This window comes from Artemia sp. Qi Xiang Cuo, chromosome 6, assembly GCF_049724085.1.
Source record: "Artemia sp. Qi Xiang Cuo chromosome 6, ASM4972408v1, whole genome shotgun sequence".
NCBI lineage: Eukaryota > Metazoa > Arthropoda > Branchiopoda > Anostraca > Artemiidae > Artemia > Artemia sp. Qi Xiang Cuo.
The window spans coordinates 15,857,363-15,874,857 of NC_142799.1; the positions used below are offsets into that span (position 1 = coordinate 15,857,363).

General features: G+C 37.8%; 1 protein-coding gene across 1 annotated transcript in view; it reads right to left on the reverse strand.

The window, feature by feature from the left end:
• Window positions 1–17,495, reverse strand: part of LOC148950914 (coatomer subunit gamma-2-like) — a 92,277-nt gene that overhangs the window by 47,633 nt on the left and 27,149 nt on the right. The window contains exon 3 of the mRNA XM_089090949.1: window positions 11,203–11,455. Within this exon, the coding sequence (XP_088947075.1) occupies window positions 11,203–11,455 (253 nt within the window). The remainder of the gene's footprint in view (window positions 1–11,202; window positions 11,456–17,495) is intronic.

Consider the following 17,495-nt stretch of genomic DNA (forward strand, 5'->3'; position numbering starts at 1 on the left):
ATATTTTATTTATTTATTTGATATTTAAAGTAATTAATGAAATTACCATAAGCAATTAAATTAAGTTATAAATTTGATCGGCTAAAGGTGGTGTTTTAAAGTGGGGAGAGGGAGTTCAAAGTTGTCACCAAAGTTGTCAAAGTAGCTTTATTTAATTTTTAAGGTTAATCTAGACTAGGTTACGTGCACGCACGTAACCTAGTCTAAATTAACCTTAAAAATGAAATAAAGCTATGTCGACTTTGCATGTCTCTCTGACTATGTATGCTTCGTCGCGGGGTGCACTCTTTTTGCCTGTGTGTCTGGCGGGGGAGTGTTTGCTTATTCCAATGCAGGTCTTTCTCGGTTTGTGTGTCTGAATCTACGTATTTGTATGTGTTTTTGTCTCTCTCACTCTTTTTGCCTGTGTGTCTGGGCGGGTGTTCGCTTATTCCAATGCATGTCTTTCTCGGTTTGTGTGTTTGAATCTTGACTTGACTTAAGTCCCATCCGTCCTTGAAGGTCGTCTTGGGGCCTCTTTCTTCGTAACGGCGTGGATGTGCCTTTTGTATGCTTCACGGTCTTCTGCTAGGCGAAAAAGGTCCGAGAGGCGGTGAGGTGCAAAGTTTTCCTTCCACCTTTTTGGGGGAGGACCACAAGGACGAGAACCGTGAATTTGGCCTTCGAAGGTGATTTTCGGGAGACGGGACCAACCCATTCGTTGTACGTGACCGAGCCATCGAAGTTGCTGGAGCTGAATCTTCATGATAATTGTTCGTTGTACTTTAAGGCACTCGCGAAGTTCGAAATTTTAGATTCTATGAAGGTAAGTGATCCCGCCGATGCTGCGGAGGCACTTAGTTTCAAATGCTGCAAGTCGACGGTTGTCATTTACCTTCAGCGTCCATGTTTCACATGAGTAGATTGCGATGGGGATGATCAGGGTATCGAAAAGTCGTGTATTAAGCCGCAGAGACAAATCCTTGCTTCGCCATATGGGCACAAGGGCTTTGAAACTGGAACTCGCGAGGGCGAGACGTCTTTTAATGTCTTTTGATAGACTGTTGTCGCTGGTGATCAGACTACCTAGGTAAGGGAACTCGTCAACCCACTGGATACTCTCTCCATTAATTTTCAGGTCTGGCTTAACTGTATCCTGTGGCTTTCGTGAGCAGCACATAGCCTTTGTTTTTGATACATTTATGATCATTCCAAAAGAACTAGCGGCTTCGAAGACGTCGTTAAGAACGGGTTGTAGATCCTCGGGTGTTTCAGCCATTTTGTCAATATCGTCGGCGTAGGCTAGCTTATCTATCTGAACACCCCCTATATGTGCGCCACAAGTTGTTTCCACCAGGGATAAGACTGCTGTGAGGAAAAGGATGAACAGCTCTGGAGACAAAAGGCATCCTTGAAGGACACCTGCGGAAGTCTGGAAACTGTCAGTGGAACTTCACTAGTCATGACACGACTCCCAAATTTTGAGTACATATCCTTGATAAGGTCTACTAGGTTTCGTGGGATTCCGTAATGGAGGAAGATATGCCAGAGGCCATTTCTCCAAATAAGGTCAAATACTTGCCTAAAGTCGATGAAGAACTGATACAGGCCGCGACCGAATTCCAGATATTTCTCTTAAATTTGGCGAACTGTGAAAATTTGATCAACGGTCGATCTCAGAGGGCGAAACCCGGCTTGGTATTTTTGGATGACTAAGGATGACACGGCTCTGATCCGTTGGAGTATAATTCGGGTGAAGATCTTGGCAGTTTGACTTGTTAGGCTAATAGGACGGTAATTATCACATACTGCCTTTGAGCACTTCTTGTGCAGTGGGACAATTGTGGCTTCGTACCAAGAAGTTGGGAAATGACTCTTTTGCCAGGCACCTGATACAATCTTGTGGAAAAGATCTATAAGTGGTTGACACTGGACTTTTAGCAGTTCTACCTGTATCCCGTCCGGGCCAGGGGCCTTGTTAGTCTTCAGCGCTTGGATGGTATTTTTGACCTCAGAACGGAGAGGAGGTGGGCTGGGGTCTGAGTCAGTAACGGGCAAGAGGTCCAGGACAGCAGAGTTTGGAAAGATATCAGGATTAAGCTTTTCTTTGAAATGCTCCATCCATCTTGATCGGATACCTTTTGTGCTTTGTATCTGAGAGCCCTTTTTATCTAGCAGTGTACTAGAACTGAGGCTTTTCTTGCTTGTTAGCTTACGAACTCTCTTATACATGAAGTATGAATCGCCTCTCTTAAAATCAGCCTCACACTGTTCACATTTGTCTTTAATGTAGGTGCAACGGGCTCTACGGGTGGCTTTTTCTACAAAACGTTTCAACTGCTTATATCTGTCCCTGCTCCCTCTGTCTGACCTGTTATTGTGTTTTCGTTTCTCAGTACATAATAAAATGATTTCATTTGTTATCCAAGGCTTTTTATCACCCTTTTTGGTTCCTAGGGCGGACATCGCTACTTTACTGATGATCTTAGAGGAGTCTGTGACCAGTTTATCGATATCCTCTTTAGATAGAGTTACAGGAATATTAGAAAGAAGGTCCGATATTTGAGTGGACAGTTCATCGATGTAGGTTTGGCAAATTTGAGGGTCTTTGAGAAGATGTGTGTTGAAACGAGTGGGTCTCTTAATAAGTTTTGCGGAAGATTTCAGGCATATCTTTAGTGCAGAAATGACCAGGGAATGGTCGCTGTCGAAATCGCCACCTGCGAGGGTGACAGTATCTAGCACAGATGATTTCCACCACCTAGAGACGAGCACATAATCAATAAGATTACGGGTTTTTCCACCCGGCGAGGTCCATGTCGCCTTACGACGTTCTCTATGTTTGAAGAGAGTATTGGTAATGGCTGGATCACTGTCTCTGCAAAATTCAATGAGCCGTTCGCCCCTCTTGTTAAGTCGTCCAAGGCCAAATTTACCCATAACATCTTCATTTCGAGCAGAATCGTTACCAACAATAGCATTGAAGTCGCCAATGACAACAATAAGGTCTTTTTTAGGAACAGCGTCAATTAGGCTTTGCAGTTGAAGGTAGAAATTGTCAGACTCTTCATCTGGTTTGCTGCAGTCGGGAGCGTAGACTTGTATGATCGTGATGTTGATCGGGGATCCCTTCATTCGTATCATAATCAACCGTTCTGACACAGGCGTTACGGAAATCAGGGATCTTCGTGCCTTAGTCGACATCAAAAAGCCAACACCTTGGCGATGGACGCCATCGGTTCTCCCAGACACTATCAGACTAGTGTTGCCGATCCTTTCTTCCCCGGTGCTAGGGAGATGTGTTTCTGAAAGTCCCACAATATCCCATTTATATGGGTTTAGTTCATTTGGGACAAGATCTATTTTGCCTTGTTTACCAAGCGTCCTAACATTCAGGGTTCCAACAGATAAAATCAATTTAGGAGAATGCATGGCCTCCGGGGTTGGACTTGTAAACATTGTTAAAGGGAGATTCTGGGTCGTCAGTTCGTCGGTTGTCCCGGACGCGGTAACTTCGTCGGTTGCCCCAGACGCGGTAACTTTGTCGGTTGCCCCGCACGCGGTAACTTCGTCGGTTGCCCCGGACGCGGTAGTATTGGTTCTCGTTCTTGATCGTTTGTACTTCCTATTTTATAGTGAAAAAGGTTTCTTGGCCAATTTCAGGACGGCGGTAAGCCACTCCCCTCCATCCCTAGCAGGGGCTGGCTATATCTACTATCGATAATGCACCCTTCTGGCGTCCTGCATCACCTGCAATTTTCCCATTGGTGGGAGAAGGTTTGTGACTGGCGGGACGTATCCATACGCCGATGGGCCCTGCCCAGTGCACATCAGAGGGTCCTTCCACCTCCTCCGCCTGAACTTATGGCCCCCAGACGTGGGTGCTCCAGCTATATTTCAAGACCCCCAGAGACCGGGTCCTCCCTTGGTCCGCGCCTCCCTACCGGCAGGTGTTTGCTTATTCCAATACATGTCTTTCTCGGTTTGTGTGTCTGAATCCACGTATTTGTATGTGTTTTGTCTCTCTTACTCTTTTTGCCTGTGTGTCTGGGCGAGTGTTTGCTTATTTCAACGCATGTCTTTCTCGGTTTTTGTGTTTGAATCTACACATTTGTATGTTTTTGTCTCTCTCACTCTTTTTTCTTGTGTGTCTGGGTGGGTGTTTGCTTATTCCAATGCATGTCTTTCTCGGTTTTTTGGTGTCTGAATCTACGTATTTGTATGTGTTTTTGTCTCTCTCACTAGTTTTGCCTGTGTGTCTGGGCGGGTGTTTGCTTATTCCAATGCATGTCTTTCTCGGTTTGTGTGACTGAATCTAAGTTTTTTCTCTCTTACTCTTTTTGCTTGTGTGTCTGGGCGGGTGTTTGCTTATTCCAATGCATGTCTTTCTAGGTTTGTGTGTCTGAATCTACGTATTTTTATGCGTTTTTGTCTCTCTCGCTCTTTTTGCCTGTGTAGGTTCGCTCTTTCTAGGTTTGTGTGTCTGAATCTACGTATTTTTATGCGTTTTTGTCTCTCTCGCTCTTTCTGCCTGTGTGTCTGGGCGGGTGTTTGCTTATTCCAATGCATGTCTTTCTCGGTTTGTGTGTCTGAATCTACGTATTTGTATGTGTTTTTGTCTCTCGCACTCTTTTTGCCTGTGCGTCTGGGCGGGTGTTTGCTTATCCCAGTGCATGTCTTTCTCGGTTTGTGTGTCTGAATCTACTTATTTGTATGTGTTTTTGTCTCTCTCACTCTTCTTGCCTGTGTGTCTGGGCGGGTGTTTGCTTATTCCAATGCATGTCTTCCTCGGTTTGTCTGACTGAATCTACGTATCTGTATGTGTTTTTGTATCTCTCTCTCTTTGTGCTTGTGTGTCTGGGGCAGATGTTTGGTTATTCCAATGCATTGCTTTCTCGGTTTGTGTGTCTGAATCTACGTATATGTATGAGTTTTTGTCTCTCTCACTATTTATGCCTGTGTGTCTGGGCGGGTGTTTGCTTATACCACTGCATGTCTGTCTCGGTTTGTGTTTCTGAATCTACGTCTTTGTATGTGTTTTGTATCTCACACTCTTTGTTCTTGTGTCTCTGGGCGGGTGTTTGATTATTCCAATGAATTTATTTCTCGGTTTGTGTGTCTGAATCTACGCATTTGTATGTGTTTTTGTCTCTCACTCTTTTTACCTGTGTGTCTCGGCGGGTGTTTGCTTATTCCAATGCATGTCTTTCTCAGTTTGTGTGACTGAATCTACGTATTTGTACATGTTTTTGTGTCTATTACTCTTTTTGCTTGTGTGTCAGGGCGGGTGTTTGCTTATTCTAATGTATGTCTTTCTCGGCTTGTGTGTCTGAATCTACATATTCTTATGCGTTTTGGTCTCTCTCACTGTTTTTGCCTGTGTGTCTGGGCGGGTGTTTGCATATTCCAATGCATGTCTTTCTCGGGTTGTGTGTCTGAATCTACGTATTTTTATGAGTTTTTGTCTCTCTCTCTCTTTTTTCCTGTGTGTCCGGGCGGGTGTTTGCTTATTCCATTGCATGTCTTTCTCGGTTTGTGTGTCTGAATCTACATATTTGTATGTGTTTTTTGTCTCTCTCACTCTTTTTGCCTGTATGTCTGGGTGGGTGTTTGCTTATTCCAATGCATGTCTTTCTCGGTTTGTCTGACTGAATCTACGTATCTGTATGTGTTTTTGTCTCTCTCACTCTTTTTGCTTGTGTGTCTGGGCGGGTGTTTGCTTATTCCAGTGCATGTCTTTCTCGATTTGTGTGTCAGAATCTACGTATTTTTATGCGTTTTTGTCTCTCTCCCTCTTTAAGCTTGTGTGTCTGGGCGGGTGTTTTCTTATTCCAATGCATATCTTTCTCGGTTTGTGTGTCTGAATCTACGCATTTGTATGTGTTTTTGTATCTCCCACTCTTTTTACCTGTGTGTCTCGGCGGGTGTTTGCTTATTCAAATGCATGTCTTTCTCAGTTTGTGTGTCTGAATCTACGTATTTGTACATGTTTTTGTGTCTATTACTCTTTTTGCTTGTGTGTCAGGGCGGGTGTTTGCTTATTCAAATGTATGTCTTTCTCGGCTTGTGTGTCTGAATCTACATATTCGTATGCGTTTTGGTCTCTCTCACTCTTTTTGCCTGTGTGTCTGGGCGGGTGTTTGCTTATTCCAATGCATGTCTTTCTCGGTTTGTGTGTCTGACTCTCCTTATTTGTATGCGTGTTTGTCTTTTTCACTCTTTTTACGTGTGTGTCTGGGCGGGTGGTTCATTATTCCAATGCATGTTTTTCTGAGTTTGTGTGTCTTAATCTATTTATTTGTATGTGTCTTTGTCTCTCTCACTATTTTTGCTTGTGTGTCTGGGCCGGTGTTTGCTTATACCAATGCATGTCTTTCTCGGTTTGTGAGTCTGAATCTACGTCTTTGTATGTGTTTTTGTCTCTCTCACACTTTTTTACTGTGTGTCTGGGCGGGTGTTTGCTTATTCCTATGCATGTCTTTCTCTGTTTGTGTGACTGACTATACCTATTTTTATGTGTTTTTGCCTCTCACTCTTTTTGCTTGTGTGTCTGGGCGGGTTTTTGCTTATTTCAATGCATGTCTTTCTCGGTTTGTGTGTCTGAATCTACGTATTTGAATGTGTTTTTGTCTCTCTCACACGTATTTGTATGTGCTTTTGCCTCTCTCACTCGTTTTACCTGTGTATCTGGGCAGGTGTTTGCTTATTTCAATGCATGTCTTTCTCGGTTTGTATGTCTGAATCTACGTATTTGTAGGTGTTTTTGTCTCTCTCAATCGCCTGTGTGTCTGGGCGGGTGTTTGCTTATTCCAATGCATGTCTTTCTCGGTTTGTGTGTCTGAATCTACGTATTTGTATATGTTTTTGTCTCTTTCAAACTTTTTACCTGTGTGTTCGGGTGGGTATTTGCTTATTTCAATGCATGTCTTTCTCGGTATGTGTGTCTGAATCTACGTATTTGTATGTGTTTTTGTCTCTCTCACTCTTTTTGCCTGTGTGTCTGGGCGGGTGTTTGTTTATTCCAATGCACGTATTTCTCGGTTTTTGTGTCTGAATATACGTATTTGTATGTTTTTGTCTCTCACTCTTTTTGCCTGTGTGTCTGGGCGGGTGTTTTCTTATTCCAATGCATGCCTTTCTCGGTATGTGTGTCTGAATCTAAGTATTTGTATGTGTTTTTGTCTCTCTCACTCTCTTTACCAGTGTTTGGGCGGGGTGTTTTATTATTCCAATGCATGTCTTTCTCGGTTTGTGTGTTAGAATCTACGCATTTGTATGTGTTTTTGTCTCTCTCACTCTTTTTGCCAGTGAGTCTGGGTGGGTGCTTGCTTATTCCAATGCATGCATTCTCAGTTTGTGTGTCTGAATCTATGTATTTGTATGTGTTTTTTGTCTCTCTCACTCTTTTTGCCACGTGTCTGGGTGGGTGTTTACTTATTCCAACGCATGTCTTTCTCGGTTTGTGTGACTGAATCTACGTATTTGTATGTGTTCTTGTCTCTCTCACTCTTTTTACCTCTGTGTCTGGGCGGGTGTTTGCTTATTCCAATGCATGGGTTTCTCGGTTTGTGTGTCTGAATCTACGTATTTGTATGTGTTTTTGTCTCTCTCACTCTCTTTGGCTGTGTGTCTGGGTGGGTGTTTGCTTAATCCAATGCATGTCTTTCTCGGTTTGTGTTTCTGAATCTACGTATTTGTATGTGTTTCTGTCTCTCTCACTCTTTTTTGCCTGTGTCTGGGCGGGTGTTTGCTTATTCCAATGCATGTCTTTCTCGGTATGTGTGTTTGAATCTACGTATTTTTATGTGTTTTTGTCTCTCTGACTCTTTTTGGCTGTGTGTCAGGGCGGGTGTTTGCTTATTCCAAATGCATGTCTTTCTCGGTTTGTGTGTCTGAATCTACGTATTTGTATGTGTTTTTGTCTCTCACTCTTTTTGCCTGTGTGCCTGGGCGGGTGTTTGCTTATTCTAATTAAATGTGAATTTTTTATGTTTTAAGTATGTTTCATGTCATTCTAAGAGATGTAAAAAAAAAGTTAAAAAATATACCATGTTAAAAATAAAAAAAAAAGTTGAAGAATTTCGAAGTCCAAAAAAATTTAGTTAAAAAAAATGGCCACTTCAAACAATATTTTTCTAATAGTAAAAGTAGCAACACACATCTATATCATTCCCATTATGAAGTTGGAAATTATTAAATATGAATTTCTTATGTTTTGATTATGTTTCATAACATTCTAAGAGATGTAATAAAAAGTTTAAAAAAACTAAAAAAAATGGGGGGAGGGGGAGGGGCGGAGGTTTGAAGGGTGGGGGGGTAAAGGAAGAAGTAAGGGGGTTTCAAAAAGTTGGGTGGAGGGGGACCCTTTGGGGCTGGGGACCTTACAACACTGTTCAAATGGTAGTTGTGTATTATACCGAACACAGTCGAGAATCGCCCAAATAAAAAAAAATATGTATCTCTTAACAAGAGTTAGCATTCCCTCAGATGGTTTACCATTTTCGTTTCTGTCAACGCCTATAATCATATCATGATGAAGAATCATGTCTGACATTAAAACATCCATAACAATCCGAAAAACTATTAAACATAAGACAACCACGCCTAACATATAGCTTAACAGACAGAATTTCGTAACTTCATTTAATCATACCAGGAAAAGAACCATCAATGCCATGACGTTTAACAGAAAACATGAAATTTAATACAAAATCTTTGTAGTGTGAACAGCACGAATTTTCATGGTATGCTGATTCTAATTACAACATAAAAAAACAACCAAAGATATGACTTTTTAAGGCATAGTGATTTCTATCTGTCTGTTACCTTAGATTGGCACAGTAATGTCCCGTCTGTCTTGTCTCTTTCATTGATACTGTAATTCCCTAACTGTCTTGTACCTTAGATTGATACATCACTACTAGGGCTACCTATCACCCTTCTGAGCCTTCCATTCTTAACACTAAAGTTTGACAAATGACTTCCTGAAAGCAGTCTAGAATGCAAAAAATCTAGAAAGCTGATGATTTAACGTATACTAGTTACGAGTTCTCTTTCAAAACGTTTCAAAAAACCGATTGATACTTAATATCAAATACAACAAAATCGTCCTTTAAATTTTAAAAGCAATGTGAAAAAAAATGGCATCACACTTTTTTTGGGCTCAGGGCATTCATTCTTGAAACGTTGAGATGAAAAACTGAAACTTTAGCGTAAAGAGCGAGGGGGTCAGCAGCTCCCTGCCTCTTATACAGTATAATTTTTGCTAAATTTAACTGAATGTTTTTATTTTTCATTTTTAGTATCACATCAAAGACTATTGATAATACGAAGACTCCCCTCCTTCAGCACCAACTACTTGTACTTATGCAATAATTTTTACGAAACAATACTACAAGAAAAAAGACATAATTAAGTGAATTTGCTTTACACAATAAAATAAGATATTATTAAATTAAATCTAAAAAACAAGTTTTTTTAACTGAAAGTGATAACCCTGTTTTTAGGCGCTGGTAGCTGTACATTTAACGACGTAATCTTTATCTTCTCTTCGATATAAATATTTAGTACTAGCTTTGGGTTTATGATGATGAGGCTGATATTCATCCAGTAAGTAGGGAATGATTAAATTTGTTTTGTTCTCTAAGATTGATAATATGCCCTATGACTTAAGAGGTATACTCGGCGATAAGTAACCTATTTTGATCCCATGCATTTTGAATCGGTTTCCCCAAACTCTCTTGACAAAGCGACAACTTTCAATCTCTCTTAATCTCTCTCAATCCTTCTCAGCCTATCTCAATTTCTTTCAATTTCTCTCAATCTTGTTCAATCTCAATCTCAGTCAATCTCGCAATCTTATTTTATTGTGTAAAGCAAATACAATTTTCATAAATACAATGGACACAGCCGCTTCCGTCAAACGCTCTTGAGACGAAATATTAAATGTGTATCCCACTTAAATTAGGAGCCAAATTGCATGCTCAGTTCCAACAGATGCCTCCAAAATAAGTGAGATCAGATGATAAACTACCTCCCCATCCAAATTCATCCGAAAAACTTAGAATGGAAATCTAATACACTAGGCCTCAAAATATACTTTTTTTATTTAGATCCCCTCCCCATACGCAGAAGATTCAACAACCTCCCCTTTCTGTGGATATACACTACCAATCTTTTTCTCACGTTGAAGATTGGAAAAGCTCAAGTGTTACTGCACGCAAGAAAAGGATAAAGCCAAGATTCAAGATGATGTATTCAGAAACGGAGTGAACCAATCGATGAAGCGAGTTCATTTAAAGAAGAGGGGCAGAATCTCAATTGAAAGAATCTCAATTTATCAAAATTGAATTACCTTTGAATTACCACAACTAACTAGGACATAACAACTCAATTTCCAAAGTATCAGATTTTCCATCCACCTCCACTCTACCTCCGCTCATATCCTGTGGATGCGTTTCCCCAATATGGTTATCTAATGTGAATTCACTGGGAATCAGTAATTGTCATGCATTATCTATTACCATATGGTTTATATCAGCTGAGTTACACCATATGAGAACATTGCAAAATTCTTATCATGACAACATATGATTCATAAGTTCTTTGAACTGAAGCACGGAACTAAACTAGAATGCAAATTAATTTACCTTGTTCTACTTCGATTTCAGTGATGACCAAGTCGGAAAGTTTACACTAAGAAAAACTCAGTTAAACTTCCTTAATTCCGCTACATGTTGCCCTTGTTTGCCCGTTTACAACCAAATTAAGTTATTAAAATTCCCCCAGGGAAATACAACACACATTTATTTTTCCTTATACTTTCAAAGGAACATGATTTTTAGTTTTTTAATTCCAAATATTTTTTTTATAAAACTATATTGAAATTTTTGAGTATGAAACATATAAATAACTGGTTTTTATTAAAAAATGGAATTCGCTTTCCAAATAAATATTTCTTTTTCATAAGACGGGCCACAAATAATTCAAAATCTCATACCGGGCAGCCCCAGCATTCTGGGCCGTGGCTTAAGTAGTTTTGGAAGTTTTGCTACGGTCTATTGCTAAGGTCCTCGGTAGAATAAATTTATATAAACAACAATAGACAATAAATATATAGCACATTTATTATTCTTCGCATTTGACCCTTTCGATAGAGTACTATTTTTGTGTTTCAGTTCTCGTTAAAATACAATTTAATAAGTGAAAATGCATATAACTCACCATTCCTGTACACAAGCTCTTGTCAATTTTGCGAAAGGAATGAGGGGGCTTATCCTCTTGAGATAGGTTGTTTGTTAAAACATGTATGTCGGTAACCACGGGAACATTTGGGAGAGAATGCACACTCGCTCGTTTATAGGTTATGTACGTTTCGGTGTCAAATTTGATGTTTAAATTGGCCGATCTACCATAAGGAGTTTTCAAAATTACTTCTGAACCTAGCATCAAATTTTCCTTACCATCGTAAAGAACCCTAAAAAAAAGAAGAATGATTTAATGAGTTTCGCTAAATTAATCAACTAAAAATTTAATGAGCGAAGTTCTCAAGGACGTACCTAGAGGCGTATCAGGATTTTGTTTGGATGGGGGTGGGGTGTTTTTTTGGAGAGTATTTTATAACAACGACAAAAAAACTTTCAAAACGCATGAAATCTTCTTATATGCATTCTTGTTACGGTACTTTTTACGAGTCGGACGAAAATTTCGGTAGGGGGGGGGGGTCAAGTCTGGTAACCACGCCCCTGGATACGGCCTTGACCATATCCAGGGCTATAAAACAAAAAACTTGTTTCATAGGTTAGTTGAAGTCGTCCCAAAAAATAGCTTAAAACCTCTCATGAGAAAACTCAAAATCCCCTTTCCTGTCTATTCCCTTCAGCTATGCAAGAGAGCCAAACATTCAAACAAAATTTTAGAATAAATAAAAATATTTTCCAAGTTTCTCTTCTGGTTTGTGGAAAACCTTAAAGTGCCAAGGACAGTGATAATGAAAGTACACAAGAATATTTATCTTTAAAAACTGAGGAAAATTGGAAACTGAAAAAGACCTCAATGTGCAGCTATCCAGTTTTCGGTGGCAGCAGGTGCCAAATTAAAAAAAAATAAAATAAATCAAGTGGTTGAGAAATAAATAAAAAAATAAGCTAATAAAATACGGCACCAAAATATTGAAGTTGAAGCTTTCCTTCGAGGATGTAGTTGTCTTCTCGAATCAACAGATCATTAATATTTGAATTTGTACACAGAAATGGCAAAGTTAAACTTAATTAATTAGTTTTGCCTCCTTGTTTCACGGTTCAAAATTACAACACTGATGAAATGTGGTACTACCCAAAAAGTAGTAATCTATATGCTGATTTGAATTACACATGAAATTACACAAGAATATACAGTGTAGTTTGACGTGCAAATTGCTAAAAGCGACTAAACCTTTTATATTATATAGCTATAAAGTAAAAAAAACACGTTTTGAAAGTATAATTGAGATTATATAACGCAACCAGACGGGTTTTTGAGACACTTTCATCATAACTTTTTTTTACCGAAAACTAGAAATTGTCAAATTTCGCATTTAGGAATGATTTTGTAGGAAAAACTGTCTATCACCCATGCATTATCCACTGTTCCATTTCTTTGAAGTATGTGCTATCAGACTGGTTTCTGATTTTTTGGACAATTGCCTTTAGTCAAGACTAGTTTGTTAGGAATGTGTCACTAGATAGCATTTGTGAATTGGATCGTATGAAGGTGGAGAGAAAAAGGGTAGAGCATTTGCGAATTAGACTAAATGAAAGATTTTAATTGGATAGAATTGAAAAAACAGAGCTAGATGGCATTTGTGAATTGGATCGTATGAAGGTCGAGAAAAATGGGTGTAATTGATTATTGAACAATTACATTTAGTCAAGACTAGTTTGTTAGGAATGTGTCGCTTTTAAAGCTAACTCTAATTGCAAAATAAAAAAGGGGTATAGCATTTGCGAATTGGTGATTATCAGCAAATAGCGATGAAGACCACACTGCCTTTCCATCATAAACAAATAAGTAGAACAACAGGGAAATTTTTATACAAGACAGTGGAACGCAACTTTAAATGAATATTTCGACCCTATATCCAAGGGCCGTCCTCAGCAAAACAAACGAAGAGAATAAAAACAGTACAAAAGAAACTTACATTAAAATTCAATCATTAAAACTGAAGGGTTTTTAAAAAAAAATTTAAAACAGCCCTAATATCATTACTTCAAGGAAGTTCAACCAGGACTCTTTTTTTTCTTAGAAAACTTTTAAACTCTTAGAAAAAAGATTCTAAAAACTTTTGTTGATTGATAATATTAGCATGTTTTTTGCCTAAACTAATAAAATAAAAGATATCATAAGTCAACTGCTCCCCGTAAGCTAGACACAAATAGCTACGAAGACCACACTGCCTTTCCATCATAAACAAATAAGTAGAACAACATGGAAATTTTTATACAAGACAGTGGAACGCAACTTTAAATGAATATTTCGACCCTATTTCCAAGGGCCGTCCTCAGCAAAACAGACGAAGAGAATAAAACTGTATAAAACAAACTTATATTAAAATTAAATCATTAAAAATGAAAGGTTTTTTTAAATGTTTTTGAAACAGCCCTAATATCATTACTTAAAGGAATATCAACCAGGATAAGTTTCTTTTATATTGTTTTTATTCTCTTCGTCTGTTTTGCTGAGAATGGCCCTTGGATATAGGGTCGAAATTTTCATTTAAAATTGCGTTCCACTGTCTTGTATAAAAAAGATTTCCCTGTTGTTCTACTTATTTGTTTATGGTGATTATCAGTTAAGGTAACCCCTCGGGGTTGTTAACTCATAGCTTATTTATTATAAATTTGGAACAATATCAATGTATGGAAATGGTTAACGATGATAAAATGGTCTTATGACTTGACCTAGCTTTACTTCTTCGATGTATTCTGTATAATACACAAGTGGTGTTTGAACAGTTTTGTCAATTTAAAATAGAGTTTGACGTTATAGTATACTAAAAAGTTGATACTAAGAGAGATGTAGATGGTAAGAAAAGAATTTTAATAATGAAATTCATAACAAACCTTAGAAATCCTTGCAAATCAAGTAGTAAGGTGTATGTGAGTACGAACCATCAAGGATCAGAAATACAGACGACCCTAACCACCAGAGACTTCAACCCCCCAAAAGGTCCCCTATCCCCCAACTCGAAGTCCGCCCCCTCCCCTCCAACTTTTTGGCCCCCTTCCCCCATTTTTTTGAATTTTTTTGAAGTTTATTTTTAACTTTTTTTATTATTTTTTAACATGATTTGTTTTTTCAACTTTTTTTTTACATGTCTTCGAATGAGATTAAACATAATTAAAACAAAAAAAAATCACACTTAATATTTTCGAAACTCAAAAGGAGAATGGTATAGACATGTTAGTCATGACCTTAACTATTAGATAAATACAGTTTCTAGTAGCACTTTTTTTTATTGGACTAATTTTTTTTTGACTTTGAAATTATTTAACTTTTTTTTGTACGTATCTTAAAATGACAAAATATGCTTACGGCTCTAACAATTGTACTCTGCTTGCTCAGAGACACGATTTGGCTTTTCCACTGGTACTCTATGGCCGGTTATCGACACTACCTAGTCTATTGCATGCATTAAATCAGTATTTTTTGCGCAGTGGAACGATAAATACATAAGTTATACCTTTAAAAATGTGAAGATGGATCATTTTTATAAAGTGTGTTCACACGACAATGTTATTGAAGAATTTAATACTGACAAGGAGAATTATTTAAACGATGGAACAAGTACAAACGGCAGAACTATTGGAAATGTATGCATGCATTGTCATGACAGTAAGGAATTAAATTTCTTTGGAGTACCGAAAAAATTCAACTCTTATGTTGCTGGATATGCGAAATTGAGATCTCCAGGGATGATTGCACTCAAAGAGAATGCCAACAGAAAAATAATCGTTGATGATTAAGGACAACTCCTTGCTACTGTTGCAGGTAACACATTACCTACTGATACATCCTATCGTCAGCTTTCGGCAAAATCTAAGTATCAGAGTGAATATCTTGTCTACGTTCCGAAACTGTTACCTATGTAAAAATAATGTGATAATAGACGATGAAGTTGCCAGAAAAATAAAAAGAGCAATGGCAGAAAATATCACTATGGAATATAAAGATGAATCCATGTAAAACAAAGTACCAGCAAACGTCACTGCCATTGATCCAACAGTCAATGAACCAAATAATACCAAAGAAGAAAAGCATATTGAGCCTGTTGATGACACACCAGTAAAAATTGTGTAGGACTCAAAATGGAATAATGATTATTCTACTGATTACGAACTAAGAGATGACTGTAGCTACAATATCAAGAGAGTACATGGTGAACTATTTTATGGAACAGATTCAAAATTTTCAAAGTTGATCATTGATATTAATAATGTATCATAATATATTTTTGTATTAATATTCTATATAGCATTATTTCATTAAAAATACATTATGCATTACATTGTTATGTGTTCATTATTTTTAGAGTATGCTAGCATATCAAACGTTTAGAATGTCTATTAAAACATCGGAGATGTAAGAAAAGGAATTTGCATACATCTATTGTCAGACACATGGGATAACATTGACAAAATCTAGGTATCAGAATGAATTAATTCTGTATCAACATCCGTTGTTGGATATGTCATTATTAAAAAATTGTAAGTAAGTAAGTAAGTAACAAACTCTTTCTTGAATTCACCTCTTGGATACACAATACAGAAATTTAATTCAGGAAATTATGAAAAAAAATTGAACAAATTCATTATTAACATTCATTATCGATTGAAGTCGCTTCCTGGACAGACAATACAGCAATTTCACAAAATCTAAGTATAAGAGTGATTAAATTCTATATCAACATCAATTTCTCGGATACATAGGAAAAACTTGACAAAATCTAAGTGTTAGTGAATAAATTTTTTTTATAAACATCTTTAGTCAGATACAGCGGATAAAATTGACAGAATCTAAGTGTCAGAGTGAATAAAATATTTTTAAAAAAATTATAAAAAAATTCGAAAAAAATGGGGAGAGGGGGCCAAAAAGTTGGAGGGGAGGGGGCCCCTTCGAGTTTGGGGATAGGGGACCTTTTGGGGTTGAGGTCTCTGGTGGTTAGGATCGTTTGTGCTTATGATCATTGATGGTTTGTACTCAAATACACCTTAATACTTGATTTGCAAGGATTTCTAAGGTTTGTTCTGAATTTCATGATTAAAATTCTTTTCTTGCCATCTACATCTCTCTTAGTATCAACCTTTCAGTATACTATAACGTTAAACTCTATTTTAAATTGACAACACCACTTGTTCAAATACCACTTGTGTATTATACAGAACACATCGAAGAAGTAAAGCTAGGTCAAGTCATAAGACCATTTTATCATCGTTAACCATTTCCATAGCTTGATATTGTTCAAAATTTAAAATAAATAAGCTATGAGTTAACAACCCCGAGGGATTACCTTAACTGATAATCACCAATTCGCAAATGCTATATCCCTTTTTTTGCAATTAGAGTTAGCTTTAGCAGCGACACATTCCTAACAAACTAGTCTTGACTAAAGGCAATTGTCCAATAATCAGTTTAACCCTTTTTTCTCCACCATCATACGATCCAATTCGCAAATGCTATCTAGCTCTGTTTTTTCCCCTATTATTCAATTAATATCGTTCGTATAGTCCAACACACAAATGCTATACCCTTTTTTTTGCAATTTGAGTTAGCTTTAACAGCGACACATTCCTAACAAACTAGTCTTGACTAAAGGCAATTGTCCAATAATCAGTTTAACCCTTTTTTCTCCACCTTCATTCGATCCAATTTGCAAATGCTATCTAGCTTTTTTTCCCTATTATTCAATTAATATCTTTCGTATAGTCCAATTCGCACTTAACTAGTTATCACTTATATTATCTAGGTTCACTTAGAGTGGCGCGCTCTTTTTGCATCTCTCTCTTATTTTCTAAGGGGGGGTGGGTCCCAGAAAATAGGTGCTCCCTTTACCATGTCACTTTCTACAGGTCTAGGCGTTAATCCCCCCCATCCATGGAAACCCTAGTGTGTAAGTTTTTGTGTGTGTGTAAGTTTTTTTGTGTGTGTGTAAGTTTTGTGTGTGTGTGTAAGTTTTTGTGTGTGTGTGTAAGTTTTGTGTGTGTGTAAGTTTTTGTGTGGGTGTAATTTTTTGTGTGTGTGTAAGTTTTTGTGTGTGTGTAAGTTTTTGTGTGTGTGTGTAAGTTTTATGCGTGTGTAAGTTTTTGTGTGTGTGTATGTTTTTGTGTGTGTGTAAGTTTTTGTGTGTGCGTAAGTTTTTGTGTGTGTAAGTTTTTGTGTGTGTAAGTTTTTGTGTGTGTGTAAGTTTTTGTGTGTGTGTAATTTTTTTGCTTTTTTAATTTTTTGTGTGTGTGTATGTTTTTGTGTGTGTGTAAGTTTTT